General features: G+C 35.7%; 1 protein-coding gene, 1 long non-coding RNA gene and 2 pseudogenes across 2 annotated transcripts; 2 read left to right on the top strand and 2 right to left on the bottom strand.

The window, feature by feature from the left end:
- Nucleotides 1–1,017: 1,017 nt before the first annotated feature.
- Nucleotides 1,018–3,097, bottom strand: LOC107865573 (annotated as a pseudogene).
- A 434-nt stretch (nt 3,098–3,531) lies between these two features.
- LOC107866483 lies at nt 3,532–5,320 on the top strand. Its single transcript, XR_001672957.2, has 2 exons — nt 3,532–3,827; nt 5,017–5,320. It is a non-coding gene; the product is annotated as an uncharacterized LOC107866483 (long non-coding RNA).
- Nucleotides 5,321–8,052: 2,732 nt separating this feature from the next.
- LOC107865571 lies at nt 8,053–11,931 on the bottom strand (annotated as a pseudogene).
- A 4,045-nt stretch (nt 11,932–15,976) lies between these two features.
- Nucleotides 15,977–18,620, top strand: LOC107865570 (ubiquitin carboxyl-terminal hydrolase 20-like). Its single transcript, XM_047408124.1, has 9 exons — nt 15,977–16,318; nt 16,662–16,782; nt 16,880–17,001; nt 17,108–17,269; nt 17,358–17,696; nt 17,804–17,926; nt 18,033–18,197; nt 18,293–18,484; nt 18,567–18,620. Exons 1-9 carry the CDS (start codon nt 15,977–15,979, stop codon nt 18,618–18,620), a joined length of 1,620 nt encoding a protein of 539 aa, XP_047264080.1.
- Nucleotides 18,621–22,900: the final 4,280 nt, after the last annotated feature.

Raw genomic sequence — 22,900 nt, 5'->3', positions numbered from 1 at the left:
ATTATGTTACATGCTTCATCAGCGGTAGATGATTGATGCTAGACTATAGGCTTGAACTTTAGATGTAGAATGTGATGGTAAGAATAGTAGCTTAAGATTAATGATGTATGTTTTGTGGGAATGAATTAGTGGGCTTGATGTGATTTGTGAAAAAGCCTAAGTTGATAATTTATGAAAAGCTTAAGTGGTAATTGTGATATATATATATGCATGACACTAGTGTTATAACGATGAATTGTTGTTGAATCATTAAGTGGATAAGAGCGTGGGTATATTAGAATAAGTTGAACTCTAAGGTAGTATGTTGCTAGATAAGGTGATGTGTACGGGTGTCACGTGTGCCTAGATTTTGTTCTTGAATCTTGTAGTATGGAGAAGTCGGGAAAGTTGTTGTATGGTATTCTTTATATTTTAATTGAGGAGATATAGGTAGGCAATGCACGCCTTGGTATAGTTTTACAGCTTTTGTTAAGTTGTATCTGATTAAAGGAGTAATAATAGTATTCTAAGAATTTGAAGATGGAGTATTAAGAGCTTAAAAGTGTGGGTGTCTATGCCCATGAAAATGTTAGTTTTAAGTTGATGATTTTGGGAGTTAGAAGTAATTACAACTAGTGTTTTTGAAATGGGGAGATAATAGATTGCAGCAGTTTCCGAAGTTTCTTGTGGTGTCTAGTTTCAAGTAAGAATTATGATAAACCATTTCCTAATTCTATTCAAGCAAGCTCCTCCTACTTCGATTTAAATGGACATCTATCTGTGTCTTATGTATTCAGGTCTTGCTTGTACCTAATGGTTTGAGCTCTCTATGTAACTCATGTCATGTTTCGACCTCAAAACAAGAAGCTATAATGTCCCTCAGTGCTCCAATATGTGGTATTCCTGAGCTATATGATACTATAATTCTGCGAAGATTAGCAGTTAATGGATGTCACCTGTGAACATCCTATATTTTTTTTTTTTCTTTTTCCTCTCATCTGATGGCATGAAGAAATTTTCCTCTGGGGGGCAACTACATCACCCGTCACCAGTACAACTGCCATCTCTTCCACAGACAGTTGGATACCCACAGTTCCCTCCATATGAAAGGGAAAGATCAGATATGACTTCCAATATAAGTGCTTTCTCATCCCATTGGTATACCCGTAAATGCCCATCAGGCTGAAGCTTTATGAATTGAGCTGGTGATGTACGAGATTCTTGCAGAGAAGTAAGTGTTTGACCATCAAAACTGAAATGAATACTATCCGGAGAACTTGAAGCATAGTAATACTTAGGTGGATTAGACTCGATGTAATACTGAAGGCAATATTGAACTGTCAGTGGCTTCGCTCTGTAGGTTGCCAGCTCAAACCTCAGTAGGCTAGTGAAATCGTAATACAAGTTGGTTTCAACAGACACCAAACCTTCCAATGCTTTAACCACCAATGAAATGGAAGTCCTCTTGGTGAAATCGCCCTGTAGACACCACGCAGCAATGCTCATCATTTCTGACACTACTTCTTTGTGCATCTGCATTTCCTCATTGTTTTTGTCAACCATATCCATGAGTTGTTGTTGATCCGCTTTTCTTTCAAAAACAGTTAGCAAATGAACATCTTCATAAGCCTGGGATGGGTCTAAATTTTTCCGCCCACAGAGAACTTCCAAGAGCACAATACCAAAGGCATACACGTACACTTTCTCAGTGATTACTGAGTTCAACCATTCAGACGCTAAATATCCTCTTGTTCCTCTCATTCTAGTTTCAATTTTTCTTTTGTCTGTTTCAATTAGCTTTGACATCCCAAAAATCAGATATCTTATCATTGAAATTTTGATCTAGCAGGACGTTGTGGTTTGATATCCAAATGAATTATCTTCTGGCTGCATTCGTCAAGAAGCTAAGCTAATCCTTTGGCAATATCTGTTATTATCCTTCGCCTTGTATGCCATGTAAGCCCATTTTCTTGATTCTTATTATAAATCCACTTATCTAGTGATCCATTTACCATGTGTTCATAGATCAAAAGCCTTTGTTTTTTTTTTCAGAACAAAATCCAATGAGTTTTACCAGGTTGACGTGGTGAATGCCACAGACTATCTTTACTTCTGTTAGGAATGACTCTATCACATGACCTAGACCATCTAGACGCTTTACAGCTATTTTAATGCCATTACTCATTGTTCCTTCATATACAGCGCCAAAATCCTCCTTCCCCCAGCTTTCTGCTGAAATCTTCTGTTATTATTTTAATTCATTGTAAGTGAACCAAGTTAGCATTCCCGGTAAGATTGGTTCGAGATCCGAAAAATCCCCCGACTTTCTGGAATCACGTGTCCTCTTTTTCAGAAGAACAAAGCAAGCAGTGATACTTACAATTATCCCAAAGAAAGCTGCAAGAGTAGATCCTATTATCACTATGTGAAATCTTGATTTTTTTTTTTTCCTCCAGAAATGATTGGAGACTGTTTCTGCGCTTTTGAGGAATTCTGCACCTTAAGAAATACTCTCCTATCCGTTCTTTCGTCATCTATGAGAGAAAAGACCTCATTCATTAATAATAAGCTCCCACTTCTAGCCCCATCCGAGTCATCTCTGAAAACCACAGCTTTACAGTGTCTCAGGCAGGTCCTTTTGCAATTTCCAGCTTTTTTCCCCTCAAACCGTAATTTGGATGAAGCTATTTCATGATCCAATTCTAATGCTAAATATGGTGTTAGTATTCCTTGAGTTAAAGTTAGGACTTGAGTTGTTTGTTGGATTATAGCGATGATGCATGTAATTTATTGTTTGGGGCGTAGACAAGTAGTGTCTCCAAGTTTAAGTATTTTCATTGTATCTTGTAAGATGGAGAATGTTAATATTCTTATGTCCCGCTAGAATCTCATCTCATGTCTTGTACCAATCTTAATTAGGCCGAAGATTATTATAAAAAAAAAATATTCTCTATTCCTAATTGCTGTTTTTCGGAAAAAAATCATGTCTTACAATGTTTTGATCATGTGCAATAAAACACATGCCAAGATAGTGTCGACATCAAGTTTCGTTATCACATGTTTCGTGCTTACATGTTTCCCTATGGGTTATCATAAATCTCGTTAACTGCCTTCGCATATTTTGTTGAGGAAAAATGGTCAACGCGATGTTACGCTCTTTATTCTATAATTTTAGAGCTTCAAAATTCCCTACCCATCGGGGACGAATGATCCCAAGGGGGGATAATGTAACACCCCATACTTTCGGGCTAGAATTTAGACCATTGTTCCTATGCGTATAGACCGGAACTAAATTATTCCTTGTTAATGTATGTGTGGTGATCACTCCTATAGTGTGGGAAAACCTTTGAATGTGAATTGAGGTCACAAGAAACCCCTAACTCTAAGATGAGTTGAAAACAATTCTATCGATTAAGTTTTAGTGGACACTTCAACTTGGGCCAATTTTCATCGACCATAACTTCTGTTATTTAACAAACTGGGTGGATTTCTATATATCAAATGAAAGGTATTTGAGTTCTCTTTCCAACACAACTAATTTCGTCCAAATCCAATATTGGAGTAAAAAGTTATGCCCAATTTACTTCAACATATCAGCCTGTCAACTAAGGGACTGTTGCGACCTTTTTTGTTTCCTTAGGGGTATTTTCGTCTTTTCCTTCATCTCACCTCAGCCACAACATGTAATAAAATCAGTATTTGGGCAAAATACATCACAAACTAATCAATTCCTCTCAAAAATCCAACCCTAATCCTTTCCCCAAAGATTAAGAACTCATCCCTAAGATCAAGAATTCCAGGAAAAGGAACAAGATCCGGATTCCATCTTTCAAACTAAATTATCTAAGGTGCGTGGGCTTTTCCTATACCTATATGGGCATGGTAAATTCTTCTTAATCATGCTAAAAGTTTAGAAATCATGAATTTACAAAAAGAGATTTTTGATTTATAATTAGATTTATGCTTTTAAAGTTTTTGATGATATTGATTTGGTCTTGAGGCCTTTCCCCAAAATTGATTTGTAATCTTATATATGTATGTATGTGTTTAAGTTGTTAATTGAATTTAGAGCATGATTATTTACGTTCCCTCTCATGTTGCAATACCTCTTGATTTTAGAATATTATTTAGAAGCATGGTATCAATGTTCTTGACTATATATATATATATAAAGAATTGCATGGTTTTTCAAAAATACACGACCACCACATGTTTGTTGAAATGATTGAAAAGAATGATCTTTGCATAATTTGATAAATGTTTTTGGAAGAATGAATCGTCTTGAATTATTTGAAGTATGGTGGTCTAAACTTTATGTTTTGAAAGAGAAAACTTTGATATGATATTTAATGGCTCAGAAATATGACTTGCAAGTCTTGGTATGACGATACCAAATCAGACAATGCTATGACAGACATAGAATTGAATAGAAATTAGATTTCAGATTTTGAATTCAGAAAGTTGCATGTTTAGAAAAGGTTAAAAATGGGCTTAAATAGATTTAGATGGTTACCCGAAGAAAGTACGAGTTGAAAAAATCTATGCTACAAACCGTGATTTGCCGACATGAAATTATGGTACCATGCTTTGTGATCTCGTGTACCTTAATTCATGTCGTCCCAAATTGGAATTTATGGTTAGGAGCCCTGCTTTGTGATCTTGTGCACTACCATGACATGTTGACTTGATTGGGGATTATGACACCCTGCTTTGTGATCTTGCATGTCCCCCCGTGCTGACACCCCAATCCTTGCGGCAAACTTGGATTGGGGGCTTGGCCGCCGAGTCAAGGGCGGAATCCATATAGCCCGTGGGATTGTAGAAATGTAGGGTGTGCTATCTAGCTCAGAAGTAATACAAAGAATGAAATCGCATTGACAAGATTTCTCTAAGATCTTTTGAAATGGCCCTTGTATTTTAAACTATTTCATGCATAATGTTTTATGACTTGCTCTCACCTATGTTACATATGTATAAATTCATTATTTTGGATTGCCCTGCGTACCAGTACTTCTGTGTTGACTCCCTATATTTCAGGATTCTGATACATAGTCCTAGGGTCCCGTTAAGCAGTAGATTGTCTTGTCACAAGTTCGCAGCTGGTGAGCCTCCCTTATTTTGGAGGGCCTAATGTATATGTCATTGTTATTTTATTTTGATTTAGGGTCTGACTGGGGGCCTTGTCCCATTCTTTAGACAGAGATTATTTTCAGTTAGTAGAGATTTTGCAGACAAGTGTTAGATGTTGATCTTTACGAATTTATTTCAGTATTGAGTAGTTTGTAATAAAAGTTCACCATGATTCCGTTGTAATCATTTTTCACATTTTTTCTTTATTGTATATGAATGGTGTTCACGATTGCTAGATAGAAAGGGGTGCCTGAGCTTTCATGGTTCAGGATGCTCGTCGCGGTCAGGGCCCAGCTCTGGTCGTGACAATATGCTCCACAAAATCATATACATCTCATGCCGTCACTTTATCATCCTCATACCCATCCTGCAAAAATTTTAGTACAGTGGCATTGATATCAATTATTGTGCTAATTAATTACCATAAAATACTTTTAATATTGTATGATATCATTCGCTTTGAACCAAATTGACATTTTTTATTCAAGAGATCTTAAATATACGACATTTTATAAATAATTTCATTTCTTTTTTACTTTTCAGGTGGGACATTGTTCTCTCAGACACTCATTGTACTACTCCCTTTCATCTTTTTTAATATGTCGTTTAATGTTTTGACACAATTATATATTAAGATAATTATTTGAAAATCAACATTAATCATTGGAGGTAGAATATTTGTCTAAATTACAATTATATTTTTCTTAAATTACAATTTAATTTAATGATATAGTTACATAAAAATTGGTGAGAAGTCATAGTTTTATATCCTTATATAATTAATTTTAAGTGGTCCAATCCTAATTAAAAATTGAATAAAAATAATATATAAGCCATGCATGCAAGTTGCAACTCACAAGTATTATGTATGTATAGTCTTTATCATGTCATTATATACTTAATTCAATGAATTGAGTAATTACAAAATTTTATTGTTCTTTTCTCTGTAATGAAATAAAATATCTAAGAAGAAAGAATAAAATGAAGATGACATGGAATTTGTATACTATAGTCTAAGGCCAGTTTGCACATAGAAAAACAAAAGTAAATTCAATATATTCTTGATAAGTTACATAACATGGGAGTATTATATATTTGTGTGGGAGTATAAAATAAATTAATGTATATTTTATATATATATATATATATATATATATATATATATATATGTTCATTGATTTCTTCATATATATTTTAATGTTATTTTAAAATTCTTTTAGTGAAAATTTTGGCTCTACTATTAACCTAATCGTCATAGATCAAACTAATTTTTAATGGATCAAAAAGTTGGGTGGATTCTCTTTAATGGATTAATTTTTTTAGAAAAAAATAAATAAAATTTTTTTAAAAAAAAATTGACGTGGACCTCTGATATGCTGCCACGTGGCAAAGCTGTTTTCTGAAAACCGGCTGTCAAAAGTAATGACATGGATGGGTCAGTTTTGTTACGGCGATGGCATAAATGAGCCATTTCTGATAGTTCAGTGGCATATTTGAGCCTTTTCCCTTGTTTATTTGATGATGCTAATATTTTTTTTAATCAAATAATTTTCAGTATTATTATCACCATTGGGTTTGACAAACTAAAATAATATATTACTTCTACTAAAATCAGTCATCCACGCACTTATGTACGTATGTTGCACGAATATTTAGTTTCTTATCAATTATTATAAAAATTACGTTGAAAGGATAATTATACTTGTATGTGATCATCTAATTTTAAAATTCTTACTCTATACATTTATAGGATTTCATATTATAAATCACTTTTTTCTTTTTCTTTATCGACGAAACAATTTGAAAATTAGTATGGTGTATGTCCTATGAATATATAGTAGCCAAATTGACTATTGGATAGCAGAACAATTTTTGTTTGTTTGGTTATTTTGTTAATGAATATATTTAAGTAACGTTAAGGGTAAAAACGTAAAACGAGAAAATATACAGTATCATATTAAAAGATAACAATAATTAAACTCGTCGAAAATATTTGAAATCATGTTGGCCCAAGGCTCATTCCACCCCTAAGCTAAGTCTTACTGTTACTAAAAAAGAATAGCCCGATGCACTAAAGCTTTCGCTATGCGCGGAGTCCGAGAAAGGGCCCGACCGCATTGTACACAGTCTTACCTTGGATTTCTGTCTGTTTTCAAGCTAATGTCTCGAAGTCTCTGATAGAAAGAATGATTAATTACTTGAATGTCGGGCCATTTGATCATGAAATCACTCCAGTCCGAACCTTCTCAGCTCCTTCCTAAAGAAATTAATTGTGGGTGCGATGGGAGAAGTTTTTCTTTTTTCATCAATGTTGTGACCTTCTGGTCACCACTGTCTCGAAGTCTTTGATAGAAACAATGATTAATTGCTTGAATGTCGGGCCATTTACTCACGAAATCACCCTGGTCCGAACCCTCGCAGCTCCTTCCTAAAGAAATGAATTGTTGATGCCATGGGAGAAATTTTTCTTTTTCGGACCCTCACAGCTCCTTCCTAAGGAAATGAATTGTTGATGCAATGGGAGAAATTTTTCTTTTTTCATCAGCCCAGTCGAGGCTCGTTCATGCCCAATCCCAATGGGCCTTTGATTTGCCCCTTCACAGCAATTTTACCAGTTACTCCAAGGCTCTCCTTCTAAGTCCTATGGTTACTCAAGACCAAATATGATAAGGCGAAATTGGTCATCTTCTAGCTTAATCTGCCATAACTACTGTGACTCCCATGCTACTAAACTAATAAGATGAAACCTTTCTTCCACCAATAATGCATGTTAATTTGTATCGCAAGGGAAAAGAAGTAACTTGTCAGAATCTCTCGATCAACCAGATGTCTCGGGTTCAAGTCCTGTAATGGAGAAACTCTTGATGGAGTTGGTGTCAGGGGCACGGGTCCGAACTAAATGGACCGGTGAAATTTGAATACTGGATGCATAAAGCAAAAGAGTTGAAACAAAAGCTTTCACTAGTTTACAATTCAATGATTTCACAATTCAAGATGCAACCTAGTACAAAGTTGAACAACGCTCTACACGAACCTCATGAAGAACTAAACGAAGATAAAGAAAGCAACATACATAAAGAGTTTAATCTAATTTTTCATCCACCAAAAGAATTTCATACAAAATGTTCACATCTGCCTGAGTTTATTAGGTCTTGTAAGCTCACAGAATTCAGTCTTGAAAATCGGCGATTAAGGTTGACGCAAATGAGCCAAGTCTCTTTCAAGTTTCTCCAGCAATGTTTTTCCGATAGGACATGTCCTGTTGTGCCTGAAAACATAGAGACAAACGATATAGCGATCCTTTCAATATCTTCTTCTGGTTAGAGAAAAGCGTTTACATTTGTGTCGTAATTGCTTCTATACCTGGAATGAGATCCGGTTAATGAGATCACTAGCAGAGAGATGCAGATCTGATCTATTATCGTTGCCGAAAAGGTCTGCACTTGAAATGGCACTTGAACCCTGAGAATAGATAACAGAAGAAAACATTTTTAGGTGTACTTCTTCGGCTACAATCTTCTTTTTCTTATTCCTATTTTAGTACCCGAGAAATTTCCGAGAGCCAACTGGAACACGATTCTAATGGATAATAGGCCTCCTCAACCATGATCCACTTAAACACGAGGATTTTATTCCCAGCAAGGTTCCAAATCAGCATTCCTTTTTGATGGGTTCAAGTTCAAGTATACACCCAACTCAGTTTGCGAGTCGATGGTAAAAGAAATATTCCTCCATCAGTCAGATTAGATAAAGAATAAGCACTAATGAAAGCAACGGATAGGCTAAAGGTAGCTAGTAATTAACCTGATCAATGGCAAATGCTATAAGCTAGGGAGATCGTTTTAGTTTACCGATCATATTTATTTAAGTATTTTAGAAAGAATTTAGGGGTTTAAACATACCGCAATACATCAGCACGGCAACATGTAGACAACTTGTAAAGCAAATGATCAAAAGCAATTCTGAAGCCAACAAGAAAGAGGTGGTTTGAAGCAACAACTTTGACAAATGGAATTTCGGGAACTATCCATCCCCAGTAAACAACATAATAAACTATCTACAACATGCAGATACATAAGGACTATGGTTCTGCGACCCATGTGCTGCTATAATGGTACTTCGATAAATTCCACTGTAAAAGGCTCTCACAGTAGCACCTCTGAATAGTCTTTTCAAGTTAAGACAAGTTCGAAGAAAAATGATAGCATGGGCAGAAGTATAGTGCATTAGGAAAAAAAGGGAACGGGAACAAGGTGAAACACAGGACATATTATTGTTGTGACAGTAAAGAACTATTTCTAATTAATTTATGGGACTAGACCATAACTACGACAATGAATGCAGAAGGGGAGACGGTCAAGTCAGTACGTTTGCATGCCAATTTAAAGAAACAGCTACATCCTAAATATATGAGAATGTTATCTAAAATAAGCAGACATGCATACCGAGAATTTTTGCAAAGAAACTGATGCTTCCATTTCAGCTTTTCTCTGATCACCAAAGAATTGGGCAGATGAAATGGCTTTTGCATTAGAAAACTTCTTCCTTGCTTCATCAGTTTCCTCAATCTAATTAAAATAGGATACGAGTTAATTAAGTAAAACAAACACCCGTCAGTAGAACTGTTAAAGGAAAAAAGAGCATAGGAAAGTGTGGCATCAATGGAAGTGGGGGAGAACCATGAGTCTCAGGTTCAAAGTGTGATCTTTTTTCCATCTGCCCAAGCCATGTACTTGTATGGTGGGAGATTAGCTGAGATGAGCGCAAAGCTGGTCCGAACCACCGTCGACCCCAAAACAAAAAAACTTGAAGAATGCAGAAACAACTTACACAAAGCAGTCTACTCATAGATCACAAGCAAAAGAAGAACAGAGTGCGAACAATAAATCACAATCTAAAGGACAATCCAACACCAAATGAGGTGAAAAAATTCCAAGCAAATATTACAAAACATCCAGTAGTCAATTTTGTTTTACATTATAGTAATCAAACACTTGAAACTTGCATTGGATATTTAGAATGTAACATCTTAATTTTTTTTCTTGAATGACTAAAAAGCTAGAGATACTCTAGCAATTTGGGTAACCAAATGAAAATGTTTATACGGTTGGGAAGTGAGTCGACCAATTAGTATATCCAGAGAGCTAATGGGTTGTTCTGTTTCATAAAAAAAAAAAAAAAAAAGAAATCCACCGTCATGGAAGAATTTGAAGTTCAAACAGAAACGTTCAAACAGAAACAATCTTTTCTTAAATCAATAACAATCCTTGTAATTGGACAACAAAGGATGCTGGAATAGAATCAAGAAGCAACAAATCTCTCACAAGTAAGTATTCACTACCCCCAACTTTGTATTGATCAAAATATAGTCCACCAGACCACCACCTAACTGTATCATCTATGTGTATATATACAACGGCTAAACTTCTGCTCCAAATCCAGCAGGCCATGGGTAAAAATCAAATCACAAACCAATCGAGCTTGATTTTTCTTTGATTGTGAAAAACAAATATTGCTCGTCTTGGATAACACTTCTGCAGGCTTCAGAAAAAATTCAAGCCAGCTCCAGATAGATCATTGTAGAAGTAAAATAGGTAATAGGATGTGGAGAAAGGCATGATCACACTAAGGAATTAATATCCTGGAATGACAACGTGCATGATGAAGTTTATATCTTTCCCTTCTAGCCAAATCTGACACTACTTTCTTCATATCTCACAAAAACATGTCACTAATAAAATTTTACTGTGACAACTTTATTAGAATCCTTGTATCACAGTAAGCATAAAAATTAGAATAAGAACTCACTTGAACTTTCGAAGATTTCGAGTTTTTCTTTGTGAAACTGCTGTCCATTCCATAGTCCGCAAAAAAATTGGGGGACATTGGAGGGGATACATGGTTAAGAACACGTCCAGAACTTATCTCAGAGTGTTGGACATTGTCTGTGTACTCGAAACGAGATGTGAATGATGATGAGCCACCAGTTGGTGAAATTACTTGCAGAGTTGGAGGAAGAAACTTAAACAGGCGGTTCTTCAGGCTTCTGGTCGTACAGACTTTCACTTGACTGTGAAAATGCTCAATCAATTAATTTGAATTCCAAATTTGTTAAACACCTTACTCTAAACGGCATGCATAAATCTTCATTTTAAAGTATGCAATTGATACCCTGCACCCATTTCTACAGCTTGGAAGACTAAGATCGTACCTTTTTAGTAAGTTTCCAAGCTCCAAGTCCACCTGGCTTGCCAGATTTCTTTGCAACTATAGGTTTCTTAATCGAAGTAGTAAAAACAGATTGTGATGCTTTGGGTGAAGCGGAAATCTCTGGTGTCTCATCCTTAAATGATGAAGTTTCTTTTGGAGCTTCACTAGTCTTAATATTAGAAAATCTATTTGTAGTCTGCACAGCCTGAGAGGCAACAGGTGATGCTGGCAAACCGGCATCCTCTGTTTTACTTTCCTCCGCTCTACTTTTAGCAACTTCTTTTGAGGGTAATTGTTTATACAATTCGGCCGCCCTGGAGGTATACTTGGGTTCAGTCTTGCCACCATCTGTCCTGGGAACAAATACAGGAAGTCCCTTGAGGTGGTCATACCAATAGTTTGGCAAAATGAAGAAGCACTGGCTTTGGAGCTGTTGTAGCAGAATGTCGAATCGAGATAACAACCCAATCTTCCAAGATATCAACTTTTCTCTTTTAGAGAAAGCTCGGGTACTTTATTATTAAAAACACTACGATAGTGCACAATAATACAAGGACATATAGGGAAAACACAGCATCCCTTAGCTATTCACGAAGCTAACACTTCATCCATGTCACATGCAACATCAGTCTGACTTCAACAACACAAATCCAGAAGTAAGCATCTTAGTTCTAGACAGTCAGAGTGACCTACTGATATCTAAACAACTTTCTAGCTCCAAAAGCTTTCTTTAAGTTTCCTGGTATGACTCAAAGGAATTTGAACGAGATAATCAACAATGAGATCCCCAACCTTTTGGATAGCACTATCTAGAAGTCTCACATTCTTACCCCTTGTATAGTACTTAAGTCATAATTGAGGGAACTCCATCCTCTGTAATTGTCGTTGTTAATTCCCATACACTGCAATTTCCGTTTAAAGATACATTTTGCTGTTTAATTCTTCCATCAATATTCTCTCAGCACTTCCTAAAATATTAACTACCTCCTTCACGGGTGAAAATGATCCCTTCAACTCATACAGGACTGGAGATGCTGTTTGTTCAGTAGCTATCTACCTTCGGGCCTGTCTTTAGTCTAACTATAAAGAATTTTAGGTGTTGACTATACTACTATGTTGGCCTATTGTAACATGGATCTCTAATTTAACCTAATGTATCGTGTCAAGAAAGTGTACATGGTGAGAGTGCACTGAGCAGATTATGGAAAAAAACACCTACAAGTGCAAATACTTGTGCACAGCTAAATCCATGTAATATAAATCTTGGGAGATTTATCCAACTTATGTCAGAATCATCTTCCTCCACTTCAATATCCATCAAACCTTGGAGTACCAGTTGCTTGATATGAAAGCCAGCTAACAAGGTATTCGTAGGGGTTAAAACATTCCATTGGATAGAATGTCAAATCAACCATATATTTGAAAGCCCCAAATCCCAACCTATGCCGAGTGCATCTATGGTTTTTATGTGTAAATAAGGATACTAATTAGTACTATCAGATTCCTTCTATAGTTCCACTCTTCTACATAAAAACGAGTTCTAGACTACAAATATCAGATTCTCCTAACCTATTGATTCCAATAATTTCAACATTCCTAATCATTTTTTGTAGTACCTCATAAAACCTAAAACTTACGTTGCCAGTACCTCATAAAACCTAAAACTTATGTTGCCCGGCATACCCTTCAAAAATGATGGTTGCTGTCATATACTCCAAAAGTAGTGTATTTTTGGAGAATCCGACCCGAGTGCGGCAACATTTTTTGAGAGTTCAAGTAACATGGCCTAAAATGCAAGCCTCACAAAACTACCAAAAAACACAAAATTTCATTGGTAAAGCTAGCATGTATAAGAACAGAAGGTACCTGAAAAATAGCTCTATAACAACAACAACATACCCAGTGGAGTCTGGGGAGCTCCATAGTGTATGCAGACCTTACCTCTACTTCGAAGGTGATGTAGAGAGGCTGGTGAGATAGAGAAGCTATTTTCGATAGTAGAAAATCAGCTCCATAATAATAACAACATACCCAATGGGATCTGGGGAGCTCTTGTCACGACCCGAACTAGGGGCTGGCCGTGACGGACAGCCCGAACCATGAAGGCCCAGAATGACCTTCTCTATCTGGTAATCATGCACAACATTCGTATAATAAAAGAAGATGCAGAAACATAATCTGTTATGGAAACATGGTCAATTCTGAATTCAACATAAGTATGAAAACTGTAAATCAACTACATCTAAATAACATCTGACTTAGTCTGTGAAATATCTATTACATGAAAATCTGACAACTGTCTGAAACTAGGACAAGGCCCCCCAGTAGACAAAAACTGAAATAAGTGATATAATCTGAAAAGAAAGGCCTTCTGGAATAGAGAAGGCTCACCACTACGCAATCTGATTAGCTATTTGAATTATCTACTGCTTATCTGGACCCCTAGAATGAGTCTCAGAACCTGAGAGGTAGGAGTAGAAGGGGGTCAATACAGATGTACTGGTACGCAGAGCATATCCAAAATAATCATTTATTATTCAACATGTATGAGAGCAATTTAAAACAGTTCATAAGTATATCATATAGTAAGAATTCACTTGGGCATTTTAAAGACTCTGTAAAAATCATCTAAACTTTGAGAAATCTGCTAAGTAGTATACCCTACAACTCTGAAAAATTTCATGGGTTGTATGGAAATTGTCATTAACTCGGCAGCGAAGCCCCCAACCAAAGTGTGCCACAATGATCGGAGTCTCTGAATCTACTATGCCACACGATCGTCTCCAGCATACAATAATAATCTACCCGTATCGGCAAATACGGTTTCAGGCTAAGAGGGTAACCACCTAACCCTCTTGAAGCCACTTTTTAAAACTCTATCAAAACATACAATCTCTGAAAACATACTTTGAAAACATGCTCTGAAAACATAGTCTGTTATGGCATAAATACATATGGCATCGTCATACCATTGACTTGCAAGTCACATCTCTGAGCCATTATTAGTCTATTGTACATCTCTGTTATCAAAGCACAAGTTTCGGGACCACCATTTCTATAATTCAATTCAAAGAAACTCTTTCTCAAACCTCATGTTAACACATGCAAGGAATTCATCTTTGTCAAGCATTTCAGTAGTACAGTTCACATGCAGTTCTTTCTCTTAAATACAAGAACGCATTTATATCAAGAAACACCCTCTCAACAATTTCAAATCATGCTCAAATGCTATAATATTGCGAAAACATCTTTAAAATCACAAAACCATAATCTTTAATTTAATACACGAGAGGGAGTTCATAATTTATGCTCTCAATGATCTTAAATGTCAAATTCCATACATATACGTATACATGTAAATCAATTTAGGGGATTTGACCACAAGGTCAAAACAATAGTAACATTAAAACATTTGGAGTACGCAATTTAGAACATAGATTCCAAAACCCTTTGAAATTCATGCATAAAAATCTAAAAATCATGCTCTAATGATTTTAATCCCATGTAGTTTTTAGGATAAATAAACCCCACGTACCTCTATCCAGAAATTTAAAGGATGCTTTTTCATGCCCACAGTTTGGGTATTCCAAATCTTCAATTTGTTTTGAAAACCACGGTTGAATCTTGATTTATTTGAATTATTAATATGGAACCCTAGAGAGTGTTCTTGAATATTTTTTGTGAATTTATGAGTAATATGCTCTATTGGGGTTGATGGAGTGGATTGAAATGTATTATTAGAAACCTTGTTATTTTTGTATTATATAATAGTGGATGATGGAGTGGATTGAAATGTATTATTAGAAACTTGTGGATGAATTTGTTAAGTTGAAAATATTTGATTAAAGTATAGTATTATAAAACTTGTGGGTGAATTTGTTGAGTTGAAAAAGTTTGTGATGATGTGGATTAAATAGGGTATATGACAAATTATTAAAAAGTCTTGTCTAAATGGCTAAATAGTTTTCAAAAGAGCCTTTTTGGCATACTTCCCCAACTAACTTCCCTACTTAGAAAATACTTACTATCCCTCCCCCTATCCCCCACCCCCACTCCAATGGAATACAATGTCTAATATTTCATTCCCTCCCATTTCAAATACCTCCAATTATAAAAATCCACTGCTCACTACATAACTTCCAACCAACTCTCCAAATTCCAAAATCCTTCAAATATTTAGTAATAAAAGACAAATATTAAGTTACTTTCCAAATCAAAAAACCTATTTCTTGATTTCATTTTCTATATAAACCACTTCTTATATGTTATTTTCCTCATCATTACAAAGAATTATCTTGTATTAAAAAGCGTTACAAAACTCATTCTTTACACCAAAAATCTTGATTATTTTTCCTAAAGAAAAACTTGATTTCATTGAATAACCAATCTTGATTTTATCCCCCCAAAAAAAAAAACTTGATTTTCAGCATTTTTTTGTTGCTTTTCTTTCAATGGACAGCAAAAAAAACAACAACACAAACATGTTAAGTCAGTTGATTCCTTCAAGGATTTGATTGGTGCGGATCGAAAAACAACTGATCAAATTCCAAAAAATGATGGTTTTTTTTAGGAAAAAGTAGATTCCAAAAATGCAAAATCTTCTGATTCTGATCCTTCGATTGATAGTTCTAGTTCTTTTGATGATAATTATGATACAATGGACTTAGAATGGTTTGCTGATGATTGGCCAATTGATGATAAGCCCACTGCATCAATTGAGCCCAAATATGATTTTGAGGTTAACACCATTGTTGAGCCCAAATATGATATTGAGGTTAAGCCCATAAGGTCACTTGAGGCCAAATGTGATTCTGAAGCCTATCCCATTAGCTCAGTTGGGCCCAAATGTAATTTTGAAGCTGAGCCCATTGCGTTAGTTGGGCCCAAATGTGATTTTGAAGCAAAGCCCATCAAGTCACTTGATCCCAAGTGTGATTTTGCAAGAGAAAAAGAAGAAAAAAGGCTTGTGTGGACATCTAATGTATTGAAAACTTACAAGGTATGGACTTTTAACACTCTTATTATCAAGTAAACAATTTATAGCTTTATCCCTTAAACAATTTATACCTTTATCCCTTTTAGCCTGTACTTTTAGTTAATATACATAAAATTGTAGACTAGATATACATGAATTATAATATGATATACATCTTCCAACTACTTTTAGTTAATTATTTTGGAATCTTAATTGACAGTGGTGTCTGAGCTAGCTTCATGCACCTCGACTAAATGTATGTATTTTTTTTATAACATTTCTGTTATATTTGTATCAGCCATATGTGTATATGTATGTATATATCAGTTGAGATTCTAAATTTTTGTCATTTTTGTTGTTCTATCAGGGTGCTGGACTACTTAACTTAGGGAACACATGCTTTCTGAATGCGGTATTGCAATGTTTCATGAACATAGTGCCACTGTTTGACCTCCTTCTGCATAAAGCTCATGTAGTGCCATGTGATCGTAAGGACATTTGTTCTCAAAGATAGTTGTTGTTTTGTTCCATTTCGAGTTATTATTGATATTCTATTCATTTCTTTTCTTTGCATTGTCGCTGCAGATTTCTGTTTAATCTGCATTTTCAAAGAGCTTATTGGCCTTTCATTGGTTTATGAGGCTTATGAGGGTCGTTCTGTCTCACCGTGGAGACTTGTTGAGAATTTGATCTGTATCCTTACTCGTGTCATTTATTTATTTTCTTCTGAAGTTTACTTTTAACTTTGCATGTTGCTACTGCAAGCATCGAAACAACATTCTCATCAATGATGATGTATGAATGGTTGTGTAGTTTGTGGTCCTTAAAGTTGTGAAAATATCAGATTTTACGTCTGGTTTCCATAAGTATGAGAAGGAAGATGCTCATGAATTCTTGCAATGCTTTCTCAATAGGCTTGAAAGCCGATGCAGTGACATTGTCCAACAAGTTTTTTGCGTCTGTCTTGTCAGCAAGGTAAGAATACAAGAATACTATCTTATTATCCATATGTATCTTCTATATATGAAGTTTGTAATCTTAATCTGTCTTTCTCAAATTACAGTTTTGCTGTTGCAACTGTGGCCACTACTCCAACACTTACGTGCCTCTCATAGACCTGAGTCTGGAGATCAAGGACGTCGACAACTTACATTCAGCGTTGGAGTCATTCACAAGAGTTGAGAAACTTGATGATCCAGAGATCAAGTTTTCTTGTGAAATATGTAATGTGCAAGTCTCAATTGAGAAGCAGTTGATGCTATACAATGTCCCTACCATTTCTATCTTCCATCTGAAGAGGTTCCAGAACAATGGTTCTGTTGAGCGGAAGGTTGACAAGCATGTGTCATTTCTGCTGGAATTGGACTTGCTTTTTTACACCGATAACAACCAAACAATTAATGTGAGTATCTGTTAGTACATTTACTTTTTAAGAACTTTCTTCCCTTCATTTCATCTTTTGTTAGTAGTAAGATGAAGTTATTTTTCAATTCTTCCATGTCTCAACAGGAACAAATAAAGTACGATCTTTATGCAGTTATAGTGCACGCCGGGTCTATATCTATTTCGGGACACTATTACTGCTTCATTTGTGCTGAACCAAATGAATGGTACAAATTTGGTGACTCGATGGTACATAGAATATTGCAATAATATTCTTTTTTATATGTCACTGCTAGTCTATTTGGACAAGCATCTTGGACGACAACTAACTTGAAATTATGTTCGATTGTCATAGATTTCTCGGGTTCACGAAGATCTTGTTTTGGCAGAGGAAGCATATATTATGTTTTATACAAAGAGAGACACCCTGTGGTTTTCAGATTTTGTTGCACTACAAAAGCATAATGTGGACACTATCCCCAAACTTTCTTTTTCACTCTCAAATCATCATGCTTCCGATGTCAGTGAATCAATGCTGCTGCAGTCGACACATCTTCGTCCGCTCCAAGACCAACTGATGCTATCAACTCTTCATATTTTCATGAACTCATGAAGATTGTGGATAATGAATTGAAGAAGACTGTGCAAACGTTTACTCCAGGACCGCCTAGTGCTATTAACTCTTCAAAAGAAAACAACGCGTCTCAGGACATTGGTGTGTTCGAAAGAATGGCACCTTTGTTGCCCAAGTCACCATCTAAATCTCAAAGTACAGTAGGTAAACTCATCTTCAATTTCTATTTATTGGTGAGTCATGTCATTATCTTACTACTCCTTCCATTCACTTTTACTTTCAAATATATTTTAAGTACTGTGTACTTTTTCGAAGAATGTTACACCTACCAACTGTTTTGTTTGTAACATCGGCAGATCAGGTTTCTAGCAAAAATCAATGGCAGATGGATCCAGAGCAAGAGATGGAAATAATGCAGGCGTGTTCTTTGATTAATAAAAGAGTTTCAGGTCCAAGAGGTGAAGAAATCATGGCTTCATTACGCAGATTAGGCAGCCACGGAAGTTTTCTAAATGCGAAAAGGCGAATTTCCATCTTTCTACTCAGAGAAACTTCCATCTTTTGCCTTTTCTCATTCAGAGAACTTCCGCGGTTGCCTAATCTGCGTAATGCAGTCATTATTTCTTCGCTTCTTGGACCCAGAACTCTTCTCTTAATGATAGAACACGCCATCATTATTTCCGTCTCTTGTTCTGGATCCATCTGCCATTGATTTTCGTTAGAAACCTGATCTACCGATGTTATAAACAAAACAGTTTGTAGAGGTGTAATAATCTTCAAACAAGTATGCGGTACTTAAAATATATTTGCAAGTAAAAGTGAATGGAATGAGTAGTAAGCTAATGACATGACTCACCAATAAATTGAAATCGAAGATGAGTTTACCTTGTGTACTATGAGGTCTAGATGGTGTCATTCTTTCTATCAAACCAATGTCCTTAGACGCATTGTTTTCTTTTGAAGGTTAACAACACGAGGCGGTCCTGGAGTAAATGTTTGCGCAGTCTTCTTCAATTCATTATCCACAATCTTTATGAGTTCATGAAAATATGAAGAGTTGATAGCACCAGTTGGTCTTGGAGCGGACGAAGATGTGTCGAGTGCAACAGCATTGGATTCACTGACATCGGAAATAGGATGATTTGGGAGTGAAAAAGATAGTTTGGGGATAGTGTGCACATTATGCATTTGTAGTGCAACAAAATCTGAAAACCACAGTGTCTCTCTTTGCATAAAACATAATATGTACTTCCTCTATCAAAACAAGATCCTCGTGAACCCGAGAAATCTACGACGATCGAACATAATATCAAGTTAGTTGTCGTTCAAGAATCTTGGCCAAATAGACTATCAGTGAGATGTAGCAAAGAATATGATTGCACTATTCTTTGTACAATCGAGTCATCAAATTTTTACCATTCATTTGGTTTATCACAAATGAAGCAGTATTAGTGTCCCGAACTGGATGTAGGCCATGCGTGCACTATAACTGCATAAAGATCGTACTTTGTTTATTCCTATTGAGAAAAGGAAGAATTGAAAAATAACTTCATGTTACAGCTAACAAAAGTTGAAACAAAGCGAAGAAAGTTATTAAAAAGTAAATGTACTAACAGATACTCACATTAATGGTTTGGCTGTTATCGGTGTAAGGAAGCAAGTCCAATTCGAGTGAAAATTAAACATGCTTGTCAACCTTGTGAACAACAGAACCGTCATTCTAGAATCACTTTAAATAAAAGACAGCGACTGAAGGGGCATTGTATAGCATGAGCTACTTCTCAATAGAAACTTGCACCTTACATCTTTCACAAGTATACTTGATCTCTGGATCGTCAAGTTTCTAAACTCTTGTGAATGAATCCAAAACTGAATGCAAGTTGTCGGCATCTTTGATCTCCAAACTCACGTCTATTAGAGGCTCGAAAGTTTTGGAGTAGTGGCCACAGTTGCAAAAGCAAAGCTGCAATTTGAGAAAGACAGATTAATATTACAAACTTCATATATAGAAGATACATATGGATAATAAGATAGTATTCTTGTATGCTTACCTTGCTAACAAGCCGGACGCCAAAAACTTGTTGGACAATGTCACTGCATCGGCTTTCAAATCTATTGAGAAAGCATTGCAAGAATTCGTGAGGATCTTCTTGCTTATACTTATGGAAACCAGACGAAAAATCTGATATTTTCACAACGTTAAGGACAACAAAATACAGAACCTTTCATCAATCGTCATCGATGAGAATGTTGTTTCGATGCTTGCAGTAGCAACATGTAAAATTAAAGTAAACTACAGAAGGAAATAAATAAATAAGGATACAACTAAAATTTGTTTTGTTTAATTTGAGTGACTGGAAAATGGAGAGACACAACTTTTTGAAGAAAAGACATATGGTTTTGGAAAAGGAGTGACTGTTTGGATAGCTGACTTTGTTCAGAAAAAAGACACAATATTTCTAATGAACAGACATGACTTTTTCTAAGGATACACCATTTCGGATGAACCAATGCCACCTTTCGAAAGGGGCACTTTATGGCTATATAAACCTGCATTTTTTACACAGGTTTAGTATAAAAAATTCTGCATAAGAATAATATTTTCCTGCTTATAAATACTCTATGTGATCATTCCCATTGATTGAGTTAGATGAAAACAAAAAAATTTTAGGTATCGCTACATTCTGATTGTGAAGCCATTTTATCACAACCTCGGGTACTTGAGGGGAATTATTTCCTTAAGGAGACTCCGTGAATTTCGAGGACTTGGCTTTTTTCTGCTTCATCTATTTTTCTTTAAGAAACTGAAATCATACTTCTTTGATTCTTTGAAAGATCATTTTGATCTTGTGTTAAAGGTGATAGACAACTTCCTAAGTGTTCTCGATTTATTCTTGAACATGTGTTGGAGTAGTGTTGCTAAAATACAGATTTTGTGTACTCGAAAAACCACAATCTTAAGAAAATAATTTTGGAAAACAAAATTTTTTGTTTTGCTTGTTGTTTTGCTTGTTTGGTGAAATTTTCTTTTCACTAAAGTTTTTTTCTGGAATCTATATTGCTTGGTTTTTGGAGATTAAAACTTTTAGCTTTCTACTCCATTTTAACTTAACTAGTGGTTTGAAGACATAAAATCTTCATCAAAAGTTGACGATCTTTCGGTTGACGATTGAAAGTCATAAAAACTTTATTGTTAAACTAGAAACAAGAGGTATTTAAAGTTACAGGAACTTTATTAATAGTATTTTGATATAGTAAAGTTACTGTGTTATTGTAAAAGGAAAATGACTACGGATAGTCTAGTGCATAATGCTGCAACGACTATGACAGCAACTAGTGTTGCCACAATGAGTCGTACAAATGCTCTGCCGACAATGACACCAGCGGATATTGACTTCAAAAGGTGGCAGCAGAAAATGTTTTTCTACCTTATAATTCTTTGTCTTCAAAGGTTCACATTTGAGGAAGCTCTAAAGGTATCTGAGGGAACTTCTAAACAATATCGATTTGTGATTGTAGGGGCTTGGAAACACTCCAATTTCTTTTGCAGGAATTACATCTTGAGTGCTCTCCAAAATGATCTCTACAATGTGTATAGTGGAACAAAGACAACAAAAGAGTTGTGGGGAGCGCTGGAACAAAAGTACAGGACAGAGGATTCAGGAACTAAAAAGTTCTTCATTGCAAGATTTCTAGAATATAAAATGATAGATAGCAACCCGGTTGTCTCCCAAGGGCAGGAACTGCAAGTGATCATCCATGATCTCCTTGCGGAAGGTATGATTTTGAAAAATGCATTTGTTGAATAGTTTAAAAATGTTAGTATTCACATAAACTTTATTGTAGGTTGTATCGTGAATGAAGCATTTCAAGTAGCAGCAATAATAAAAAAGCTATCACCCATGTGGAAAGACTTAAAGAACTATTTGAAACACAAACGTAAGGAGATGTCTGTCAGAGATCTAATCATTAGGTTGCACATTGAAAAAGACAATAAGGTTCTGGAAAGAAGGTCAAGTGGAGCTCTACAACATACACGGTGGGGTCTGGGGAGCTCTACAGTATATGCATACCTTACCTCTACTTTGAAGGTGATGCAGAGAGGCTGGTGAGATAGAGAGGCTATTTTCGATAGCTGAAAATCAACTCCATAATAACAACAACATACCCAGCGGGATCAGGGGAGATCTTGTCACGACCTGAACTAGGGCGGGGCCATGACGGACATCCCGAACCATGAAGGCCCGGAACACCTTTTTCTATTTGGTAATCATGTACAACATTCATATAATAAAAGAAGATGCAGAAACAAAATCTACTATGGAAACATGGTCAATTGTGAATTCAACATAAGTAAGTAAACTGTAAATCAACTACATCTAAATAATATTTGACTCAGTCTGCGAAATCACTACTACATGAAAATCTGACAACTGTCTGAAATTGGGATAAAGCCCCAGTAGACCAAAATTGAAATAAGTGACATAATCTGAAAAGATAGGCCTTCTGGAATAGAGAAGGCTCTCCATTGCACAATCTGATCAGCTGTCTGAATTTTCTACTACTTATCTGGACCCCTAGACTGAGTCTCAAAACTTGAAAGGTAGGGGGGAGGGGGATCAATACAGATGTACTGGTACGCAAAGCAT

This window comes from Capsicum annuum, chromosome 3, assembly GCF_002878395.1.
Source record: "Capsicum annuum cultivar UCD-10X-F1 chromosome 3, UCD10Xv1.1, whole genome shotgun sequence".
Lineage (NCBI taxonomy): Eukaryota > Viridiplantae > Streptophyta > Magnoliopsida > Solanales > Solanaceae > Capsicum > Capsicum annuum.
The sequence above is the reverse complement of the archived record's forward strand: the minus strand, read 5'-3'. Positions and strand labels throughout refer to the sequence as shown.

Bases quoted from the DNA above. Each gene is read 5' to 3' on its own strand.
- LOC107865570 (XM_047408124.1), top strand. From the start codon at position 15,977: ATGGACTTAGAATGGTTTGCTGATGATTGGCCAATTGATGATAAGCCC. The intron at 17,270-17,357 runs GTAAGAATACAA...CTCAAATTACAG, and splicing joins GCGTCTGTCTTGTCAGCAAG to TTTTGCTGTTGCAACTGTGG. The intron at 18,485-18,566 runs GTGAGTCATGTC...ACTTTTTCGAAG, and splicing joins TCTTCAATTTCTATTTATTG to AATGTTACACCTACCAACTG.